General features: G+C 40.8%; 2 protein-coding genes across 2 annotated transcripts in view; one reads left to right on the plus strand and one right to left on the minus strand.

Moving 5' to 3' along the window:
• Positions 1 to 13,103, minus strand: part of LOC142217007 (actin-related protein 2/3 complex subunit 1A-A) — a 248,285-nt gene extending 235,182 nt beyond the window's left edge. Inside the window, exon 1 of the mRNA XM_075285161.1 lies at positions 13,090 to 13,103. The gene's annotated coding sequence lies outside the window, so the exon portion shown is untranslated. The remainder of the gene's footprint in view (positions 1 to 13,089) is intronic.
• ANKRD44 (ankyrin repeat domain 44) overlaps positions 1 to 24,080 on the plus strand; it is a 62,574-nt gene that overhangs the window by 32,570 nt on the left and 5,924 nt on the right. Inside the window, exons 4-13 of the mRNA XM_075285153.1 lie at positions 6,134 to 6,204; positions 8,772 to 8,972; positions 10,284 to 10,371; positions 11,381 to 11,523; positions 16,942 to 17,154; positions 17,871 to 17,949; positions 19,995 to 20,109; positions 20,188 to 20,270; positions 22,226 to 22,289; positions 22,965 to 23,033. Of these exons, the coding sequence (XP_075141254.1) occupies positions 6,134 to 6,204; positions 8,772 to 8,972; positions 10,284 to 10,371; positions 11,381 to 11,523; positions 16,942 to 17,154; positions 17,871 to 17,949; positions 19,995 to 20,109; positions 20,188 to 20,270; positions 22,226 to 22,289; positions 22,965 to 23,033 (1,126 nt within the window). The remainder of the gene's footprint in view (positions 1 to 6,133; positions 6,205 to 8,771; positions 8,973 to 10,283; positions 10,372 to 11,380; positions 11,524 to 16,941; positions 17,155 to 17,870; positions 17,950 to 19,994; positions 20,110 to 20,187; positions 20,271 to 22,225; positions 22,290 to 22,964; positions 23,034 to 24,080) is intronic.

Below are 24,080 nucleotides of genomic sequence, written 5' to 3' on the forward strand. Positions count from 1 at the left end.
CTAATACTAGGCTCCCTCCACCCTGATTTCCCCCAACTCTGCTGGTTAGAGGCTCCCTCCACCATGAATTTGCCCAAACTGGGCTGTTTAGAGGCTCCCTCCACCATGAATTGGTCCAAACTGGGTTTTTTAGAGGCTCCCTCCACCATGAATTTGCCCAAACTGGGCTGTTTAGAGGCTCCCTCCACCATGAATTGGTCCAAACTGGGCTGGTTAGAGGCTCCCTCCACCATGAATTTCCCAAAACTTGGCTGTTTAGAGGCTCCCTCCACCATGAATTTGCCCAAACTGGGCTGTTTAGAGGCTCCCTCCACCATTAATTGGTCCAAACTGGGCTGGTTAGAGGCTCCCTCCACCATGAATTTGCCCAAACTGGGGTGGTTAGAGGCTCCCTCCACCATTAATTGGTCCAAACTGGGCTGGTTAGAGGCTCCCTCCACCATGAATTTCCCAAAACTTGGCTGTTTAGAGGCTCCCTCCACCATTAATTGGTCCAAACTGGGCTGGTTAGAGGCTCCCTCCACCATGAATTTGCCCAAACTGGGCTGTTTAGAGGCTCCCTCCACCATTAATTGGTCCAAACTGGGCTGGTTAGAGGCTCCCTCCACCATGAATTTGCCCAAACTGGGCTGTTTAGAGGCTCCCTCCACCATGAATTGGTCCAAACTGGGGTGGTTAGAGGCTCCCTCCACCATGAATTGGTCCAAACTGGGGTGGTTAGAGGCTCCCTCCACCATTAATTGGTCCAAACTGGGCTGGTTAGAGGCTCCCTCCACCATGAATTTGCCCAAACTGGGCTGTTTAGAGGCTCCCTCCACCATTAATTGGTCCAAACTGGGCTGGTTAGAGGCTCCCTCCACCATGAATTTGCCCAAACTGGGCTGTTTAGAGGCTCCCTCCACCATGAATTGGTCCAAACTGGGGTGGTTAGAGGCTCCCTCCACCATGAATTGGTCCAAACTGGGGTGGTTAGAGGCTCCCTCCACCATTAATTGGTCCAAACTGGGCTGGTTAGAGGCTCCCTCCACCATTAATTGGTCCAAACTGGGCTGGTTAGAGGCTCCCTCCACCATGAATTTGCCCAAACTGGGGTGGTTAGAGGCTCCCTCCACCATTAATTGGTCCAAACTGGGCTGGTTAGAGGCTCCCTCCACAATTAATTGGTCCAAACTGGGCTAATTAGAGGCTCCCTCCACAATGAATTGGTCCAAACTGGGTTTTTTAGAGGCTCCCTCCACCATGAATTTGCCCAAACTGGGCTGTTTAGAGGCTCCCTCCACCATGAATTGGTCCAAACTGGGCTGGTTAGAGGCTCCCTCCACCATGAATTGGTCCAAACTGGGGTGGTTAGAGGCTCCCTCCACCATTAATTGGTCCAAACTGGGCTGGTTAGAGGCTCCCTCCACCATTAATTGGTCCAAACTGGGCTGGTTAGAGGCTCCCTCCACCATGAATTTGCCCAAACTGGGGTGGTTAGAGGCTCCCTCCACCATTAATTGGTCCAAACTGGGCTGGTTAGAGGCTCCCTCCACAATTAATTGGTCCAAACTGGGCTAATTAGAGGCTCCCTCCACCATGAATTGGTCCAAACTGGGTTTTTTAGAGGCTCCCTCCACCATTAATTGGTCCAAACTGGGCTGGTTAGAGGCTCCCTCCACAATTAATTGGTCCAAACTGGGCTAATTAGAGGCTCCCTCCACCATGAATTGGTCCAAACTGGGTTTTTTAGAGGCTCCCTCCACCATGAATTTGCCCAAACTGGGCTGTTTAGAGGCTCCCTCCACCATTAATTGGTCCAAACTTGGCTGTTTAGAGGCTCCCTCCACCATGAATTTGCCCAAACTGGGCTGTTTAGAGGCTCCCTCCACCATTAATTGGTCCAAACTGGGCTGGTTAGAGGCTCCCTCCACCATGAATTTGCCCAAACTGGGGTGGTTAGAGGCTCCCTCCACCATTAATTGGTCCAAACTGGGCTGGTTAGAGGCTCCCTCCACCATTAATTGGTCCAAACTGGGCTGGTTAGAGGCTCCCTCCACCATGAATTTGCCCAAACTGGGCTGTTTAGAGGCTCCCTCCACCATGAATTGGTCCAAACTGGGCTGGTTAGAGGCTCCCTCCACCATGAATTTCCCAAAACTTGGCTGTTTAGAGGCTCCCTCCACCATTAATTGGTCCAAACTGGGCTGGTTAGAGGCTCCCTCCACCATGAATTGGTCCAAACTGGGGTTTTTAGAGGCTCCCTCCACCATGAATTGGTCCAAACTGGGGTTTTTAGAGTCTCCCTCCACCATGAATTGGTCCAAACTGGGGTTTTTAGAGTCTCCCTCCACCATGAATTGGTCCAAACTGGGGTTTTTAGAGGCTCCCTCCACCATGAATTTGCCCAAACTCTGCTGGTTAGAGGCTCAATCCACCCTGATTTTCAAAACAAATGTTGGTGCCAACCTCAACTTACTACAAGGGCCAAATTCACTGCTGGTGACAAGCTCTCCTCACTGCAAGTGCCAAATACACATGTTTCAAGGTGTTTTCCTACTGTCAGAGAGGTGGTATTGAGTGTGTAAAGTGTGTAGTTGTTAGGCTGTGATGTTGGGGTAATAGAGGGTCTTTGGTGTGTTAGATGCCCCCAGACATGCTTCCCCTGCTGTCCCAGTGTCATTCCAGAGGTGTTGGCATCATTTCCTGGGGTGTCATAGTGGACTTGGTGACCCTCCAGACACGGATTTGGGTTTCCCCCTTAACGAGTATCTGTTCCCCATAGACTATAATGGGGTTCGAAACCCGTTCGAACACACGAACATTGAGCGGCTGTTCGAATCGAATTTCGAACCTCGAACATTTTAGTGTTCGCTCATCTCTATTCCCTACATGACGCACCCAGTTGTGTTCTAATAATTTGGCAATTTTTGAGGGTTTTTGTCTTCACATTGTGAGATGCTATATTTTCTTTATGTTTCTGGTGACGCGGCCATATAAGGGCTTATTCTTTGCGGGATGAGATGCATTTCGTAATGACACCATTTTTGGGTGTCTACATCTTATTGAATACATTTTATTAACCCTTTTTTGCTGGATTTAAAAAAAAAAAATCAATCCTGGCATTGAGTTTTACTTTTTTAATTTTGCGCCATGCAGCGTACAGTATAAGTAGCATGTTCCCTTTATTCTGCGGGTCGGTACGGTTACGGCGATACCTCATTTATAGTATTTTTTTATGTGTTACTAGTTCTGCAGAGGAAAAACACATTTGGGGACATAAATCAATGTTTTTTGCATCGCATCTTCTAAGAGGCGTAACATTTTTATTTTTCGGTTGACAGAGTTGGTTGAGGGCTTATTTTTTGCGGGACAACCTGCGCTTTTTATTGGTACTGTTGTCGGATGCATATGACTTTTTGATCACTTTTTATAGCATATTTTGTATGGTGAGATGGCGAAAAATCATTACTTCCGGCGAGTTTTTTCCGTTTTTTTTTTCCGGCGTTCGCCGTGTACATTAAATATTATTTCAGTTTTATTGTACAGATTGTTACGGACGCGACAATACCAAATATGCATTGTTTTTATTACTTTTTAGTTCTTTTTTTATATAATTCATTTTCTATTGAGAAAAAGGGATTTTTGGGCTTTATAACTTTATTAATTTTTTTCATACACTTCATTTTATTTTTTTTACATTTTTTTTTACTTTTTCATGTGTCCATTTAGGACACTTCAATCAGCAATACTTTGCTGATATAGAATGCCATGTGAGACACAGCCTGCAGGTGTCCCACATGGCATTCCGTAGCAGGATGTCAGGCTGTGTAGACGCACAGCCTGACATCAGAAGGTCCTGGCAGGATCACCAGGTATGTGGGGGCTTCGGGCAGTCTGGGGTCACTGGCCAGACCCCAGACTACCTTTTACTGCTATCGGCACCCTCCGATCTCGCCGCGGGGGGTGCCGATCTGATTTAATTGTCGGCGGATGCCTTTCGATCGCGCCGTGATGTTTCACGGCGCGATCGAAAGGGTTAAAACGTCCAGTCGGACTCAGTTCCGACTGGACGTTATTGAGGAAGGGGTTAGGTGTTAGTAACACCTAACCCCCGTCCTCCCCACACCCATCCCCCCGCGAAATAGGTACCTAAAGACAGGACGTATTTTTACAATAGTCCGGTCTTTAGGTACCTGGACCGCAGGCCGTAATTTTACGTACGGCGGTCCTTAACCGGTTAAAGGCTGAGGCCCCAAACACAGCTTTTTTGTTACAGACTTTGCTGCAATTTTTGAGCCAAAGCCAATAATTGCTACAAAAGGAATGGGAAAGGTCTAGGAAGTTCTTATACTTCTACTCAATCCACTCCTGGCTTGCAGAAGACAGAAACCTGTCAGATCGGGCCCAGCCGTGAGCCGGTGGTGAGCGTTTTATGCTCTCCGCCACGAAACCGGATTTTTTAAATCGGACACAGAGTACTGCATTCCCGACTCTGTGTTCAGTTTAAAAAAAAAACGGTTTCGCGGCGGAGAGCATAAAACACTCACCACCGCTCACAGCCGGACATCTTTCAAACCCATTTAAATGAATGGGTTTGAAAGAGTCCTGCAGGTTTCCCTCTCCTGCCTCTGTTTTGTGCAGGAAATGGAAACCTGCAGAACAGAGACTGGGCGCAGATGTGAACTGAGGGCGGGTTCTGCGTCCCATCTCCGCTTTCAGGTTTCTGTCTTCTGCCCGAGAAACTGGACAGGAGACGAAAACCAGCAGTCAGTTTTCAAACCCATTCACTTGAATGGGTTTGCAAAGTGACCGCCCGTGAGCATCTTCTGCCTCTCTGCGGCAAAACTGGTTTTTTTTAACAGGACACAAAGTAAGACATGCAGTACAGTTGTGTATGGTTAAAAAAAAACGGTTTCGCCATGAAGACCAGAAGACACTCACGGGCAGACACTGACTGCTGGGTTTCTGTCTCCTGTTGGCAGAAGATGTAAACCCACAAAGCGGAGACCGGGCGCAGATGTGAACCCTCCCTGATACACACAAAGTCATCCTGCACACACAGCACAACTGCATGTACTTATTTTTATTATAAATCCCCACCATTTTTGAATCCTTCCATAGCCTGCCCCATTGTTTAGGTCCCCATATATCAAAAGAAGAAGCAGAAAAACAAGATAAAAGGTCAAAACCTGTGGGAAGTACCCACTGATAAGAAAATGTCCCAACCGAGTACACCAAAATGGTGATCACTTATAAATGTTAATAAAATAAGGATTTTTTTGAGGTTTCATTAATTATTTGAAGGCCCCATCAGTGTCATAATACCGTATAGTATTATGGCACCCTCAGTGCCCTCACTCTCAGTATAATGGCACCGCCAGTGCCCCATATGTAATCTAATAACCTCCACATGTAAAATGCCATGCCTTGAGAAAAACAGGTCTTAAGGACATTCACATACATGTACATACTCATCAATTCTCCTTCAGACAATTATCTTTCATTTTACTGCTGCTACTTCTTATAAATAAATAAATAAATATATATATATATATATATATATATATATATATATTTATTTATAGTTCATCTTTACAATTAATAATGATAATTTTTGGACTTATACACACATGACAATGCCTAGTATGTAAGCTTAATTTCTTGTGTACATTGTTTTTGAAATAGGAAAGTTTTTTATAATTCAACTTTTCATTATTTATTTTCTACACTTTTTAAAAAACTTTTTTTTTTCCAGTGTAACTACTATAGAACAGTATGCCACTGGGAGGCAGACTTCTAGCTGCATAGATAACTATAATGCTAAGATCACCTCTCCTAGCTTCATGAAAGTAAAAATATCACTGGTTATTGGAACTAGTTTTTGGAATAGGATTTTGATCAAAGGATTTAGATTAATTACCAGCATGAGCAGTAATGATACACAGCTAAAATGAGTTAGCTGTAGCCACATCCAGCAAATTGCATGGTACCATTTCGTGTTTAGAACGCTGTATGCCACCACCCTTGTAACAATTACATAATGAACTTATTAATTTTGTTGATTGTAATCATTATGCAATATTTTGCTTTGAAATTTTGTTTGTATTTGTACATTATAGTAACGTAATAGTAATGTAAAGATGTATTTATACAGGTGCACGAGTTAATGCTAAAGACAACATGTGGCTGACACCACTTCATCGGGCAGTTGCATCAGGAAGTGAGGTCAGTATACATCTTTTCATCTTATTATGAATTATACAACCTAAGGGTGCATTCACACTACGGAACGCCAGCGTGTATCACAGCCGTACACGCCGGCACTACAGCAGGGCTGCCGAACACTTCCCATTCATTTCTATGGGAGCCGGCATGCGAGCGCTCCCCATAGAAATGAATGGAAAAAAGCAGTCCATTCATTTCTATGGGGAGCGCTCGCATGCCGGCTCCCATAGAAATGAATGGGAAGTGTTCGGCAGCCCTGCTGTAGCGCCGGCGTGTACGGCTGTGATACACGCTAGCGTTCCGTAGTGTGAATGCACCCTAATACAGTGTTTAGTACACTGCCTAATCCATTAACCATTATCTTTAAACATGTTTAAAGAGGACCTTTCATGTCCTCAGGCACCTACAGTTTTATATACCACTAGAAAGCTAACAGTGTGCTGAATTCAGTGAAGTATCGGCTTTCTCGTTATGTGCCCTTGGTGAAAAGCTATCTGTGCCCTTACCGTAGCTCTTCAGTGTCAGAAGGGCGTTTCTGACACTCTGTGAGGAATGCCCATACTGACAGTAGAGTCCCTAGCTCAGCGTGATAATCCAGGGACAATCCATCTACAGCACTTACCAAGCCATCCTGTGTCCAAGACGGCTCCTCCCCGTCTTCCTGTCTTTTGGTAGTGGGCGGAATAGGTTAGCTAGGGAGATGGGGGGAGGACGGGAGGGGCTAGTAGTGGGCGGGATCACTATTCTGAAGAGAGACTGGGAAGGGTGGGAGGAACTAGTAATGGGCGGGTTTGCTATTCTAAAGAGAGAAAGGGAGGAGGAGATTAGGAGTGAGAGAGGAGGGGAAAGTTGAGTGAGAGGGAGTTAGTGTAGCAGCTACACAGGAAGCTGCATGGCAGGAAGATAACACCATGTAAACAAAAACATAGGACGCTAGCAGTAACCAGAGACACCTAGAAATCACTGTAAAATCCTGCTAAAGGTATACTAGCCCATTACTAGCACTAACAGACCTTTATTTAAAAAAAATAAATAAAAATAATGAGGAGCAGGGGGTGTTTCCTGTGATGTTTTGCTACTAATGAGTCCAGTGATGAGAAATAGACTGTAATTAATCAGTGTTTCTGTGGTCAGTCCCAGAACTGCATTCAGTGCATTGGGTATCACCCTCCTTCAAGTCTGGGAATTGATCAAGTACTTTATTAAATTAATCCCACCACTTCTTTCTAAGATACCTATCTGCACCAACATACGTTTTCTTTATTGCAGTGTGTAATAATGAGCAAGTAATCAGATGATTGCAGGTTCAAGTGGGACTAAAAGACGACCTTTCATGTCCTTGGGCACATGCGGTTTTATATGCCACTAGAAAGCCAAAAGTGTGATGAATTCAGCGCACTGTTGGCTTTTCCTTTCTGTGCCCTGGGATAAGAGATATAGGTGCATTTACCGATACCTCTTTACTGTCAGAAGAATGTTCCTGACAGTCTAGCTGGGACCGCCCCTCCTGACAGTACTGTGTGTAGTGCTTACCACCCAGCCATGATGCCAAGAATGCCCCCTCACAGTATAGCGCTACACACAGTACTGTCATGTGGGGCATTCCCAGTTCCTACTTCCAAATGAATCAGGAATGTTACAAGAAAAGAGCAATCTATGAACACAGTCAGAAAAGCTTAGTAGTTAGCTAAAAAGGAGATTTTGCCCAATGACAGATCGTAATATGGGCGGTTTATTCAATGTATAATCTTAAACAGAACCGGTCACCAGGGACCCCTAAATCAGTAGCACTCCTTATGCTGCTGGAGTTTAGGGCTCTAAACCTGGTGACTTCCATCTGGCCCACTGCTACATTTTGTAGTTTTGTAAGATGGTAAGAGGAATCATGGACCCAGTGGCTCCCAGCACCTAGTTTCATTTTGCAGGAGTCAATGTAGAACAGGTTTTATGACTGTCAAGTCCTGGTAATTTTCAAAAAATATCAAAATGTTAAATATTTAGCATTACTACTGAAACATACTTTATATATTACAAAATCAGTAACATAAAAAATAAGGTAAGCTAATAATGAAAACATTTATACTAAGAAATCTGAAAATATGGAGCAGTTATTGAATTCAATATTATCAGTGCATACAGTTATTTCCTCTATGAGTTAACATTTCAAAAATGAAATAAAAATATTGGGGGAGATTTATGGAGTCTGACAGTATCAATGACCTACTTCGTATATGATAAGGTGGGTGCCTTCTTCCCTGGCCTATGGACCTGCAGGAAAACCTACACCAGCTCATAGTGATATAGATTTATGGCATAAATGATAAAACATCTAGGGGGGGCTGATGGTTTCTTTTCCTGCATGCCATCACCATGCCCCCTTTTTTGGCAAATAGCGAGGGTACCACAGAAAAAAAAACAGATTTGTACAAAAATTAGCAACTTTTTAGACCTTATACTCCAGAAAATTAATGTACAAAAGAATAACAAATCTGACCCATACTTTCCATTTATAAATGAATTGCTACTTTAATTTCTAATGTGGTATTTGTGAATTCTGCTTTTCCCAGGAAGCTGTGCAAATATTGATAAAACACTCTGCCGATGTCAACGCTAGAGATAAAAAGTGGCAAACACCTCTCCATGTAGCTGCGGCAAATAAATCGGTTAAGTGTGCAGAATTAATAATTCCAATGCTGAGCAGTGTTAATGTTTCTGACAGAGGAGGTCACACAGCCTTACATCATGCAGCAATATGCGGTCATTTGGAGGTATGGGCATATTTTTTGTTTTGGTTTGTAAAGTTTCATTCTTTGTTTCTTAGCAGATTTAACTTCATTTAAATCACATGGATATTATATGTGCAGATGAACATGCCATATGTTTCAAATGAATTGCATTATTCAGGAATATATGTATACATTGTTGCCTTATATGACATATTTTGTCAGTAGTATATAATAAGTTACGGTATTTCTGGGCAAGCTCGTTGAACAGTGCCAAGAAGAGAACCATATCTGCTTTGGGCATATGTGGCATAAATGCTGCAGTTTGGCCGTGGTGACAACACTGTGGCAAAAAAAATATAGAGTTTTACAGTCTCTGTAAGCGAATGTCATCCGCACATTACAGAAAAATACACACAGTGGAAATGCTGCGATTTCTAAAACCTTCACGTATTTGAAGCAGAAAGTCTGCAGAGAAAAACTATAGACTCTCTGTAAAAAGCGCTGCAGGAAAATCGAAATGTCTTCCTGCCGTTTTTTTTCCCGCACTGTTTTTTTGCTGCAGCTCTCTACATGGGGCCTTAGCCTAAATCTGCAGAATTAGGGATATAGATAAGTAATAATTATTGGATTTAATTTCTGAACTTGATATACAATTAACAAGACTTTGCAGATCTTATACTGTTTCTTACTTTTGAAAATATACTATCATAGCTCAAAATTTAGGCTGGCTGATGGCATAGATTGGAATTCTAGATAGAAAGAAAGTCCTCACTGCAAGTGGTTGGCCTCAATGGCCTAAGGAAAGGAACCAGGATGTCACAGCTGATGTATGTGAGTGAGGACTATCGTGTAACGAGGACTTCCACCAGAACAAGCTTGTGGTGTCAAGGGACTAGACTGCAGTGGGGCAGATCGGAACATCAGGGACAGGTGAGTATGGGTTTTTCTTTTATTTCTCACCTTCCCTGGTCTCCTTGCTGAAACCTGTAATTCTTCCTGGATTGAGAAGTGAGAAATAAAAGAAAAACCTCAAAAACCCACAGTTGGGAAAACATCAAAACATAACTTTTGTAACATTATAAAGTAACAGACCCAACTGTAATTATTAGCAAGGTTACAGGGAACTAGAGGGAATCTTGGACAATCTGCATTGCATTTCAACCCTCTTACATACCCCAAACGCTTAACAAGAAGTTTTTGTGTTTCAAGACATATTTTTCTCTTACCCATTAGTAATGATCTGCTCTAGAATAGATTATAGGCTATATACTATTGGCAATGTAGGGTGTAAAACCAAGCAAAAAAACAGTAATATGAAAAACCATATTGACCATAAAGACTTAACTTTTGCAGATGGTTAACTTGCTGATCGTGACAGGAGCAAATATAAATGCATTTGACAAAAAGGACAGACGAGCTCTACATTGGGCAGCATACACAGGTAAGACATTCTTGCAAATGGTCGGGGGGGGGGGGGGGAACATGTCAAAAGTTCGCCACGGGGCCCCGCCATTCCTTGTTACGCCACTGTGTGACGTCCATCTTTACACTATTGCCTTTAGAGTAAATACCATCTAGATAGGTTGGCAAAAAAATATATCTAGGCTGCCTGAAATATTAAAAGTGTAACCTAAGCAACAAGACAATGAGACCTAATATGAAGGGGAAAAAAATTAATAAAAGTCAGAAAATACAAAAGTCACTGTGTGCACACAGACATAATTGTAGTACAAACCCTCCTAAAAGACCCCATGTACAGGCCTGTTCATAGTCACAACCAGACCCTCCTGTATTCAAGAATATACCTATGGATGTGTTGTTATATAGTAAAGACCTTTGCCATGCTGACATCACACTCCATGCACATTTTAGCTGCAAATTTGTCCAGCAAACAAAGGTGCATGACTTTTTAATTATATACTGAAAAAGCTATTAAGACCCAATCTCATTTATGCCTTTAGTTAAATCTGTTTAGAAACTTTAGGGGGCATTCACACGATGTAACACAGCACTGATTCTTGCACGATAACTCGTGTAAGAATCAGTGCTGCAAAACAGAATGCCATTGAGTTCAATGGGTTCCGTTTAACGCGCGTAACACATTGAAATTAATGGGAGGCTTTTTAACCCATTGATTTCAATGTGTTATGCGCGTTAAACGGAACCCATTGAACTCAATGGGATTCTGTTTTGCAGCGCTGATTCTTACTCGAATTATCGTGCAAGAATCAGTGCCGCGTTACATCCTGTGAATGCCCCTAAGGATTCGTTCACATCTGCAGCAGTCTTACACAGAGAACTTTTTCCTCCACCATTTTCAATTTTATAATGATGGACACCCAACAGACCCCATTATAGTCAAAGAAGTTCTTTGGACTCTGTGTGTTACTGCACAAACAAGAGCAGATAATACTGTACAGCACACAATGATTTTCTGCCTCTTCATACAGGTCATCTTGAAGTTGTGACATTATTGATAAACTGTGGAGCTGAAGTTACCTGTAAAGATAAGAAGGGTTACACACCACTTCATGCTGCCTCAGCAAATGGGCACATCCACATTGTTAAGCATCTTCTTAATTTCAGTGATGAAGTAAGTAAAAACTTTAATTGTTAATATACATCATATTTGACAACATTTACTGAATTTGATAGTTAAATAGAAAACATTAAAAGTTTTGGTATTCTCAGCATAACATATAGCTAACACCATGCTCTATATTCTCCAATTGGAGCTGGTCTCCGATAGGAGTTTAACCCCTTCAATTCCATGATCAAACATGATCACGGAACTGAAACGGTTCCGCGATGTTATCGGCACCCCCCGCGGCAAGATCGGGGGGTACCAATATGTAAAACATGCAGCCTGGGGTCTGACCAGTGACCCCAGGCTGCCTGTGCCCCCGTTACCTGGTTGATCCTGCCGGGTACTAAGGAAGTCAAGCGATGCGTCTACATCGCTTGACTTCCTGTTACAGACTGGAGACACGTGCAGTGTGTGTCTCCAGCCTGTAACATTGATTCAGCAATGAAATCATTGCTGAATCAAGTGTCCTAAAAGGGACATATAAAAAAAGTGAAAAAAAAAGTGAAAAATAAAGTGTTTGAAAAAATGAATAAAGTTATAAAGCCCCCAAAATTCCCTTTTTTCTACAGAAAATTAATTATAAAAAAACAAACTAAAAATTAATAAAAATATTGCATATTTGGTATTGCTGCGTCTGTAACAATCTGTACAATTAAACGGAAACAATATTTAATGTACACGGTGAATGTCGGAAAAAAAAATTGGAAAAAACCCGCCGGAAGTAATGATTTTTCGCCATCTCACCTAAGAAAATATGCTTTAAAAAGTTATCAGAAAGTCATATGTACCCCACAATAGTACCAAGAAAAAGCACAGGTTGTCCCACAAAAAATAAGTCCTCAACCAATACTATCAATCGAAAAATAAAAATGTTACGCCTCTCAGAAAATGGCGATACAAAAAACATTGCTTTATGTCCCCAAATGTGTTTTTTGTTCTGCAGAATTAGTGTTGCATAAAAAAATAATATAAATGAGGTATCGCCGTAACCGTACCGACCCACAGAATAAAGGTCACATGTTACTTATACTGTACGCTGCACGCTGTAACCGTACCGATCCGCAGAATAAAGATAACATGTTCCTTATACTGTACACTGCATGGTGAAAAATTTAAAAGGTAAAACGCAGTGCCAAAATTGATTTTGTTTTTTTACATCCAGCAAAAAAAAAGTTAATAAAATGTATTCAGTAAGTTGTAGACACCCAAAAATGGTGTTATTACAAAATGCATCTTATCCGGCAAACAACAAGCCCTTATATGGCCATGTCACCAGAAAAATAAAGAAAATCTAGCATCTAGCAATGTGAAGACAAAAAAACCCAAAATCGACAAATTATTAAAATACAACTGGCTGCGACAGGAAGGGAATATATAAGCTGCGCGAGTGGGTTTCCACTGTTCTGGCACTTCAGGGGCTCTGCCAATGCGACATGGTGCCTGAAACAGATTCCAGCAAAGTCTGCCCTCCAAAATCCCAATTGCGCTCCTTCTGTTCTGGACCCTACAGTGTGCCCATATATCATTTAACATTCTCACATGGGATAGTTTCATGCTTGGGAGAAATTGTTTAATAGAATGTAGAATGCGTTTTCTTCTTTAACCCATTGTGAATGTGTAAATTCTAGGGCTAAATGAATATATTGGTGAAAAAAAATTGAAATTGTAAATTTGACCTCTATTTTCTTTTAATTGCCGTGAAATGCTGAAAGGGTTAAGAAACTTCCTAAATGCAGTTATGAAGTTTTTAGAATGGGGTGATTTATGGGGGTTTCTATTAGAGAGGCCTTTCAAGACCCCTTCAGAACTGATCTGGTCCCTTGAAAAATGTGTGTTGGAAATATTCTTAAAAAATTGAAAAATTACTGCTTGACTTGTAAGCCTTATAACATCTGAAAAAAATGAAAGGGCAATTAAAGTTTGATGCCAATATAAAGCAGAGTTATGGTAAATTACATTTATGAAGTAGTTTGGGTAGTATGACATTCTACATGAAAGGCATGCAATTTCAAAGTTTGAAAACTGCATTTTTTTCAAAATTTTCACCAGATTTCCTATTTTTTTCATAATAAAAGACAAAACATATCGACCAAAATGTACCACTGACACGAAGTACAATGTGTCACAAGAAAACAATCTCAGAATCACCATGATAAGTTAATGCATCTCAAAGTTATGACCACATAAAGTAACACATGCCAGATTTGAAAAATGAGGGCTGGTCATTTAGGTACTTTAAAGGGGTATTCCCACCTCACATACTCATCAGTCTTTACTGCTGTAAAATCTTCTTTCTTCCTGGTTTCTTGCATCATTTGGTGGACGGGGTTTCACATGCAACCTGCTGTTTAGCTCTGCCCCCAAATTCGTGTGTAGCCCCGCCCACCTATATTGGACTATGAAGTACAGACAGGAGCAACTCCATTCTGTGTTACATACAGAGACTGCCTGCCTCTGCCATAATGAACACAATTGAATTAGCTAGCCTGATAACTGGGAGAACAGAAGAAATTAAAGCAGCTCCTCTCCCCTATCTGAGAGCAGGGAGCTAGGTCATGTGGTGTAGACACAGGAATAGCTAGATACACAGGCTGGCTCCCTGCACTTAGCCCCTCCTCCCTCCCCCTGAGAGCAGCAGATACATCACTTGACTCATGAGCAGATAAGTCAGGGCTGTGGCCACAAAGAATTGAATAAAGTAAGATAGTGGCCAAACAAAGCAGTTTTGCTGAAGCAATGTATTTAGGAAAAGTCTTACATCCACATTAACAAGCAGTATAGATAGGATCCTTGTGATGGGACAACCCCTTTAAGGCTTGGTCTTAAAGAGGTTAAGGTATCATACATGTAGTATAAGGTAACCGCTTTCTGTCAAATTTGATCAATGTATGTAAAAATTGTACAGCTTAGGAGAGGTTTATATACAAATTACCATCAGTATCACAATCTGGTTGTATTGCAGCACAACAACAACCAGCTTGTCAGCTTGTGCTATAACCCAGTACACAGAGTGAAGACTAAATCGTATCCAATAATTTCCAATGGCAATTTTAACATTTAGTGCAAGATCCCACCCAACGTTATTTTTGGACTTTCTACAGGTTTGTCACCTGAAAGACAGATTGGGGCATTACACCCACAAGGAAGAGAGTTTTCCTATTATTCACATGCTCAGGTTTCATGGTCACAGATTACTTTTACTGTTGTCTATAATTCAGGCTATTACTAAAGAGGACATAGCCATATTGTATTATACACCAGTAACATTAGCACTTTTAGACCAATACCCTGTAATCCATTGTGTCACATGACCCTGGTGACAATTGCAATAATGACTTGTTCAAATCTGGCCTTTTTAAAGGGGCTCTATCAGCAAAATTATGCTAATAGAGCCCCACATATGCGTGAATAGCCTTTAAAAAGGCTATTCAGGCACTGTAAATGTTATATTAACCCCCGGTCCCGTTTTTAAATAAAAGTATTAAAACATATATGCAAAACTTACCTATCGTGCACCATGGGCGGGGATGCACGGTGCGACGTCAGCTTCGGGCACACCTGCCTCTTCTGTCTTCTTGGAGCGACGCCCTCTGGTTCCGTGTCTTCTGTCTTCTTCTCTTTAAATCCCGCGCCTGCATAGTAGCGCTTCCCTCCGAAGCGCTACTGTGCAGGCTCACTCGCTATTTTACTTAATGGCAGTTCTCGAGTGAGCCTGCGCAGTAGCGCTTCGGAGGGAAGCGCTACTATGCAGGCGCGGGATTTAAAGAGAAGAAGCCGGAAGACACGGAACCAGAGGGCATCGCTCCAAGAAGACAGAAGAGGTAGGCGTGCCCGAAGCTGACGTCGCATCGTTTATCCCCGCCCATGGTGCACGATAGTTAAGTTTTGCATATATGTTTTAATACTCTTATTTAAAAATGGGACCGGGATTTAATGTAACATTTACGGTGCCTGAATAGCCTTTTTAAAGGTTATTCACACATATGTGGGGCTCTATCAGCATGATTTTGCTGATAGAGCCCCTTTAAGTGAATGGATGCGCCCTGGTGCTGGAGATAGCGGTGCTGTTAATTTCGACACTGACATCTACCCACTGTCAGAAAGGCGGGCCTTACATCCTAGCATCATGGATCACAGCTGGGATGTGAGGAACGACCCCAGCCATATCACTTTTACTGTGGGGTGGAGGGAGGCGTTGACACTAGGCTATAAGGCCCGCCTTTCTGACAGTGGGTAGATATTGATGCCCAAAATTAATGTTTCCTCCTCGTCTCTCTTCGGAGTCACATTTACATGAAAATACTACTTGTAACTATCCTGGACTTGTAAATTGTAAAGCCCACCTTGTTCCCCTTAGGGCGCATTCACATGGAGTAACGTGCTGCGTGACCTGGCACATATACGCCGTGTGAGATTTTGAGCGCCGTATACGCTCCCATTGATTTCAATGGGAGTTAGTCTCGTATATGCCGCATTATTTTGCGGCCGCAAAATAACGCGGCGTATACGATCCAGGCTCCCATTGAAATCAATGGGAGCGTATACGGCGCTCAAAATCTCACACGGCGTATATGTGCCAGGTCACGCGGCAAGTTACTCCGTGTGAATCCACCCTTATAAAAGACTTACATAACATTCTCCTGACATTGCAAGAATTTCCTAATTTCCCACATGTCTGTACAAAAGATAGATTTGATATTTAGCATAGTTGAACTGATCACACAAGAACAATAAGGTTTATCAGATGAAGGATAGAGTAGAAATGGCGCACCGATGGGTATTTGGGGGGGCTTTATTTTAATTTATTCATCCTAAGTCTGAATGTGATATGCAAGTTATCGACACAGAAATGACAACTGTGTTGGAGGTTTCTTAACTGGATTCTGAAACTTGGAAAAAACTTGGAACAATTTACAAAGAAGTAATAAACAAACACAAATAGGTCTATCATTGTCCACCTTCAGCTACCTGACTGGTGCAATCGAAATCTCCTTCTCCCTGGCATGTGGTGGGGTCAATGCAAAGTACTGGCACATGATTTATTCTGTCCAAGAAGTGTACAGCGCACCAAGGGACAATTTTTATTGGTGAAGGAAAGGAAGTTTCTAAATCTACATAGGAAAGGGATCTTTGCAGTTAGTAGACAAACGATGAACTGCCCAACCCCAAGAAGTCGTATTTTCTACTACTATCATGGCACAATTTGAAAAAGGGCTGGATGCCATTAACAACAATTGACACTGAGGGTTATAATTAATCTTATTACAAATTTGATTTTTAGAGATGAGAAGTCGATCCAGGATCTTATCAAGGTTATCCTATTTGGAGGTGGGAATTCATGGTTTGTTTTGTTGGTGCAGTATTAACAATGATTGGTGTTGCATTACTATAATCATTATCACTGTTTTATCTTTGTTGTTTTAGATAGATGAAGGAAACCTGTATGGTAATACTGCTCTGCATATTGCCTGCCTGAATGGTCAATATCAAGTAGTGAAAGAACTGATTGACCATGGAGCTGGTGTAAACCAGAAGAATCACAAAGGTTTTACTCCTCTACATTTTGCAGCTGTTTCGAAACATGGTTCAATGTGTTTTGAACTGTTAATTAGGAACGGGGCCGGTGTAAACATCCAGGTTGGTAGTTTTTAATATAATTACAATTAAAAATGTAATCTATAAATCAGTATACAGAGGAGGTGTAAGTATATGTATTGACAGTTTAGGCCTGGGGACACATGGGATGGATTTGCTGTGGGATGACTGTAGCGGACGTCCTGCAGCAGACCCAACCATGCAAAACAGTGGCTGAAATCAGCTGGTATCCGCTGTAGATTTCAGTCATGACTCATGGTTACTGGCCTAAATTTCAATTTGCAAAGTATGAAAGCCATGGGCGAGCTTACAACAGTAATCGACATGATGCGGGTTCAGAGTCTGCAGTGCAAGACACTTTGGGGCAAATTTATTAAAATGGTGAAAAGGAAAATTGTCTAAGTTGCCCTAAGCAAACGGTAACAACACAGCTTTCATTTTCTAATCTGTCCTGTAAAGTAAAAGCTGCTCTTCTATTACATTATTGGACATGATCTGCAAGTTATCTACTATCCATAGAATAGGGGATAGCTTAATTTGTGGCAAAACTCCATTAATGTATAGTTCCCTCAGTGCAGTGCCTGTCATATCATGAATATTATTATCCTAGTGTCTCATACTGTAACTCAGCCCCGGGTAGCCCTAGTCATTTCAATTTCACTGCACTTTATTACCAGGCACAACAATTTACATATAAAATTGTAATTGATTTTGAATAGTAATTGATTCTGATAGTAACAAATATATCTTTATACCAGAGTATTGGCGGGAAAACTCCACTACATATGACTGCAACATACGGAAGATTTACAAGATCACAAGTTCTTATACAAAATGGTAACAATCATTACTTACTAGTGCAAATACTATGGTTATTACAGTTTAATATAGTTATAAATTGCATTGTTTTATGGACAAAGATATTGTCAAATATGCAACATTAGCCTCTGCCCGCGACTTCATCTGCGTGTTGTTGGTGTTGCTGATCCACCTATATTCAGCAAATTGCTGCCATCGATAGTGCCTGCTCCGGCATTTCGGCAGCTCTCAAGCTGGCCTGCTGCTGAACTTGATCCTCACGCTGTGCCTGTAATTGTTCCGGCATCTCAGCAGCTTGTTGGGACGCCAAATAATGAGCGTGTTATTGGCGTTGATGATCCCCCTCAGCTCTGCTTGAGGAGAACTCTGTTGACTTCTGGCTACCTTCATAGCTCTCGTTGTTTGCGACAAATTAGATTTTTATTTTTCCCGGCATGTTTAAAATTAGCAAACTGCCAATTTGGCTTAAAGATGTTTTCCCATCCAGTGTGCCAGCATGTTACCTGGAGCAGATCAGCTAATATGCAAATGCATGTACATAATAGACTGAGGGTTAGCTGAGTGTTTACATAGAGAGATAACAGACCTAGCTTTATCAGAATCTGAGATAAGCTGCTGCAAAAGCAGTATAATATAGTATATGAACATAAATTCATAACAGTCGTGAAGTCATGTCATTTACCAGGATAAAAAGTAGCCTATATTTTTATTCAAGGTGACAAAATATCTATGTGCCAAATTTCATTCAAATTCATTCTGCAGTTTTTGCATGATTGAGGAACAAACACACAAACTTCCAAATACACAAACTTTCACATTTATAATATTAGTAAGATTAGTAGGATGATCATAATTAAATGTGTAAAAGGTTAGGCATTAAGGTTAAGGTGTCACAAATAGTGAGCTGCAGCTGAAAAATGCTGCGGAAAAGACTGCGACGGAAATGTATTGAGTTTTTTCTGGAAGGTTTTCGCATAAAGTCCATGGAGTTTTCCCCTGTGGACTTTCTGTCCCTATTATACCTATACAGACAACAGCTTTTCCGTAGATACAATTGACATGCTGCAATTTACACAAATGTTACGTTTTTGGAATTGCAGCATTTCTACTGCATATATTTTTCTGCAATGTGTGAATGGGATGAACTAGAATCCCTCCTCTTTGCATGGAAATATAAAACGCTGCAGTTTTTGAAGCCAAATCATGGCGCTTTCACAACATGGGGCCCCAGCCTAAGCATTATTGTTGCCCATAGAAGGCAGATTTTACTATAGGTAACACTAATAGTTCTTCTTACAATATTTTATATCCATAAGGCCTATTATAATAAACTTTTGACTAGTGTGCTTAATCAATTTGTTGTGTTTTAACCCCTTCCTGACATCCGTTGTACTAGAACGGCGGATGCTGGGTGTGTAAAGATGGTGGAGCTCTGGAGCCCGGCGGCTGCCATAGCCACTGGGTGACTGCTGTTTTATACAGTAGACACCCATCGCTAATGCCTGCGATCAGTGCCCGCATCAATCGTGGGCATTATCCCCTCTGGCGCCTTGGTCAAAGCTGACTGAGGCACCATTTTACTGGCAGCGCCATTTTCCTGGGGATCGCAGGCACCTGGAGAAAGTTCCAGGGCCTACATCCCATTTCTATGACAGCCAGGAGCCTTGTGAAGGCTCTCTGGCCTGTCATTTTATACTTTCTAAATATGTGCAAAAATATGGTAGTTTTATTGCAGGCTACATAGAGTAGCCTGCAATAGAACTACCGTATTTTTGCAATAAATGAAATAAACTGCTGCAAATTCTTTCTTTGAAAACCTGATCTTCCTGTTTCAGATAAACCCTATATGTTGTTGGGAGCAAAGTGAGGCAAATCTACAGCAATAGTCACATCAAAATCAGATCATTGTGCTCTCCACACATAGTGGTCAAGCTTTCTGCCTGTAGTACTGTATGCGCTCACAACCATGATGCTGGCCAGATGTACATTCTTAAGATTGTGAATTTTCCCAGTGTGTACACTAAACATAGGTCTCATTCTCGTTTTTATTTCTTTAATTGAAGGTGCTGATATTAATGGTTTTGATAAAGATGGAAACACTTCATTGCATATGGCTGCAAAATATGGCCATGACCTTTTAATAAGTACTTTTTTGTCATATGGAGCAAAAACAACCATGTAAGTGTTACTGTAAAGATATTTTGGAAGCAGTCACTGTAACTTTTGCAACTAACACTTATATTTTCTGAAATTCAGAGGTGGTATCCATGGTATGTTCCCATTGCACTTGGCGGTTTTGTATGCACATTCAGAGTGCTGTAGGAGGCTGTTATCATCAGGTATAATAACAATATTATAAGTCATATTGTTGGTTTATATATTTTTGTAAAGTTTTCAGGCATAGAGCGGGTGCCTCAAAATGGCAACTACTAAATTTGATATTGAGAGGACCCAAGACATAGGCTACAGGGGATACAAAGAGGTACCACTCATATCATCTATCTCTGTATCAAAATGCCTTCTGGACTCTCTAATCTCAAAATAAACTATTCTCCATTGTCTACAAAAATAAAAAGCAAGATTATGTACCCTAAAAAGATCCATATTCTCATAAAACATTATGATGTTAATGTAATGAATCTCACAGTCACAAGGTTTATATGGACGGAATAAAGGTAGCAGATAGCATTCTACATTTACAGGGAAGGGTGCAGCTCTTCAATATTAGCCTTTCAAACTTTATTTGTCTAAGAAGGTATTTGGATCTTCTAACCTTCTCTTAGAAGAGATTTTGGTGAAGCCTTGAGAAGAGATTGCCCTACAATTTTACAATTTGGCAAAGGAAACATTTTGGTCTTTGCAATGACTTTGTTGGCAACTTTTTGCACTTGTTCCAGATCAGGCCAATAAACTACTGTATAGCATATGATCAATATAAAGTGTTAGCATTCTGTAGGCAATTTGTTTCACACCAGAAATACAGTTCCACTTCACATGCATTATTTATTGAAGGGTCGACACTGGGATAGGACAGACCAACCAACTGTGAAGATACACTTTCCTCTTTTTTTTCTACCTGAACCTATTCCAACAGTTGACCATAATTTAACAAAATTGAGGGGACTTTCAAGTGTGTATATTTTCTTAATAGGAAAAAAGGAACATGTTACTGCCAGAAACCTGATGGTGTCTTAGCTCTTTTCAGAAGATAGAATTGAGTATTTTAAATTCCAACATATCCGATCCTTCTTTTCTGCAACAGTTGAGACCCCATAATTAGTGGACCTTTATCTAATTTGCATGGCCTCCTTTACACACTGCATGACAACCATGGCAAAGCTCCACACAAATATATTCCACAATTTGTCTAAAAATTAGGAGTAAATATATTTTCTGAATCAGATAGTAGTAGACATACTTGATGCTGTAATGCTTCTCATGGAAACTTGTACAAATTGTAACTTTTACTGAGCATGTTCTAAATTACAATCATAATGAATTGACTTTTCAGTGCAATAACTATACACAAGATACTGAATATCTCCAGGAAGAATCACCAATGTTTTCTCTGTACAAAATCTGTTGGTTTTTGCTCATCTATGGTGTGCTACTATGCCTACACTGAAATCTATACCAGCTCGTAGCTGCCATAGACTTCAGGCATCATTTATGCCAGAAAACGGGAATAAAAGATGGTCAATCTGGTGCTGTAAAAGCTCCACTTTCTACAAGGTTTGCAATTTTTTTCACGCCTCATAAATGGTGTAGAGAATAATCCCCCCCCCGAGTTTTAGTTGCTATTTTTAATTTATTTTTTTTCCAACAAAATCTAACAGTAGATACAAAAGGAATAGGAAATATAAAAATGGTAAATGCTAAATCTTCTCCTGGATTTGGCTAAAAAAAACCTGCAGCGTAATCTGCCACAAAAAAATGCAAGAAAAATGCTATATTTCCATCCAGGGTAACTTTGTGCAGAGTTTTATAGAAAAAGTCAGAGCAATTTTTATGCATTTTTTTCAGAATGGATCCTGCAAAGTACATAGGTATATGTTCAATTTAATAGCAATAAGCTGACATCTGAAATACACAGTAAATATGCTAGTCTAGTTTCAAGTCTAGTTTGCACATATTCTTATATAATTGTACTGATATAACCTGATCTACCTGATAAATCTGCCAATTGAAATTTAAGTACTGGTATGCTTTCTGACTTCCTTTCTGTTTTACAAAAGTTTCATGATAAATTGATAAAAAAATAATTTATATTCCAATAAAATAATTGCCTTTTCAGGTTTTGAAATAAACGCTCCAGATAATTTTGGAAGAACGTGCCTTCATGCTGCAGCTGCAGGAGGGTGAGCAGGGTTATAGTATATATAAGCATGAATAAACATGATAGCTGCTCTTCTGGAAAGTATTTGTATTTTTTCCATTTTTTTTTTCTTCCAATGGTAATTTTCCTTACAAAGCTGTTAGCCTTATAAACAAAAATTCACTTAATTTATGGACCAGTGTGAGAAAGTTGTGAATGTGCTATAAGTTTGTTCAGTCACTTATCTGACAAAGTGTGTTTAATAATATGAAAATCAATAAAATATAGTGATGAATATTTTAGCAACTCAATTTAGTAACGGTAGCTTATTTTGTAGAGGTCTGTGCATGTTACTCTCCACACATTGTTGCATAAGGAGTACATTTAAAAGTTAGACCGCCAGCAATTTGTGGATCTGACGAAGGGGTATAGCCCTGAAACGCGTTATTCTAACAAATAAAAGTCTACATCTACCACTGTGTCCAAGGGTGTGCGCCACCAGGCCTTTTTGTATCTGCAATATACCTTATACAAAATGATGATGATGATGATGATGATGAGGACTTAGCTTCTGAGCCTGTGTTATCACAAGCCTAGAGTTCTTGGTTTCTGTGCTACTCACTCTGCATTAACTGCTGAAATTCCGCATTTCTTTATTTAAAAAGTGTATTTAAATTCTTTAACCTTTATTTTAAATGAGATTTCATTTCTTTTACAGAAATACAGACTGCATTAAACTTTTACAGAACCTTGAGGCAGACTTGTGTAGGAAGGACAAATTTGGTCGGTAAGAATCAGATTCTCGTGGTTTTTTTTCTTCCTACATTAGAGGCCTCTGAAAAACTTTTTATGTAAAATAACATTTAAAAGCATCATTCAAAAATGTTATCAAATATACAGTGGTCCCTAGTTACAATATTAAAGTTTTTAATTTCGTTACCTGTCCTGTGTCCCCTGTGCAGCACCCTGATGCTTAGCAGTTTGGAGACGTCGTAGATGGAGAAGGTCCAAGATGGCAGCTGCTCATTCCTTCTCTAGTCATGGTGGCTTCTGACACAAAAAACCTCTTACAGACCCCAATGTGGCACAATGATAGGGGTGGCATTTGGATGATGTTTAAAGTCCCCTTCCACCGGGGCAGTCCATCTTGTGTGTCTGCCATGTGTTTAGGGGTGCCATGAAAATATGGGAGTAACCTGGAAGGGGACATTATAAGAAGCATTATTTTGTATGGGGATACTAGGGAGGTATTATACTGTGTGACAGCCACTAAGGTGCTTTATATTATGTGGGGGCCATTGAGGGGCATTATAATTTGTGCAGGTCAAGTATTTGTAAGTGGTGGTGATGCGGGTGCCCACTTATGAAACCTTTGCACAAGGCCCACCAATGTGTTAAAACGGCCCAGATTTTAGCTCTATACCATCCACTAACTAGTCTAAAAGCTGAATATACTTTCCTACAAGCTAGTGCCTTCAATTGAGACTAACTCAGTCAGACTAAAATGACAACTTAGCAAAGCTGACCTGATGCGTTGCATATGATGCTGTGTAGATGTACAGAGGTTCTCGTGAGCAGTACTAGATTATATATCAGAAATATAGCATTTCCAGAAATCTGATGATCCAATCTCAATACTTTTCTATAATTATCCCCCGCAGGTACTGACAGACACAGCCGCATTATTATTAACGAAATGCATTCTCCTGCAACATTAACTTAAACGTACTCTCCCAGATGTGGGTGAACTCATGACACAGCTTAAAGGGGTTGTCCAGGATAAACTGATAATTATCTCCTAAACTAAACTCCCTCCCCTCTAACTTCTAATTTA

The sequence above is a fragment of the Leptodactylus fuscus genome, chromosome 8, assembly GCF_031893055.1.
Source record: "Leptodactylus fuscus isolate aLepFus1 chromosome 8, aLepFus1.hap2, whole genome shotgun sequence".
NCBI lineage: Eukaryota > Metazoa > Chordata > Amphibia > Anura > Leptodactylidae > Leptodactylus > Leptodactylus fuscus.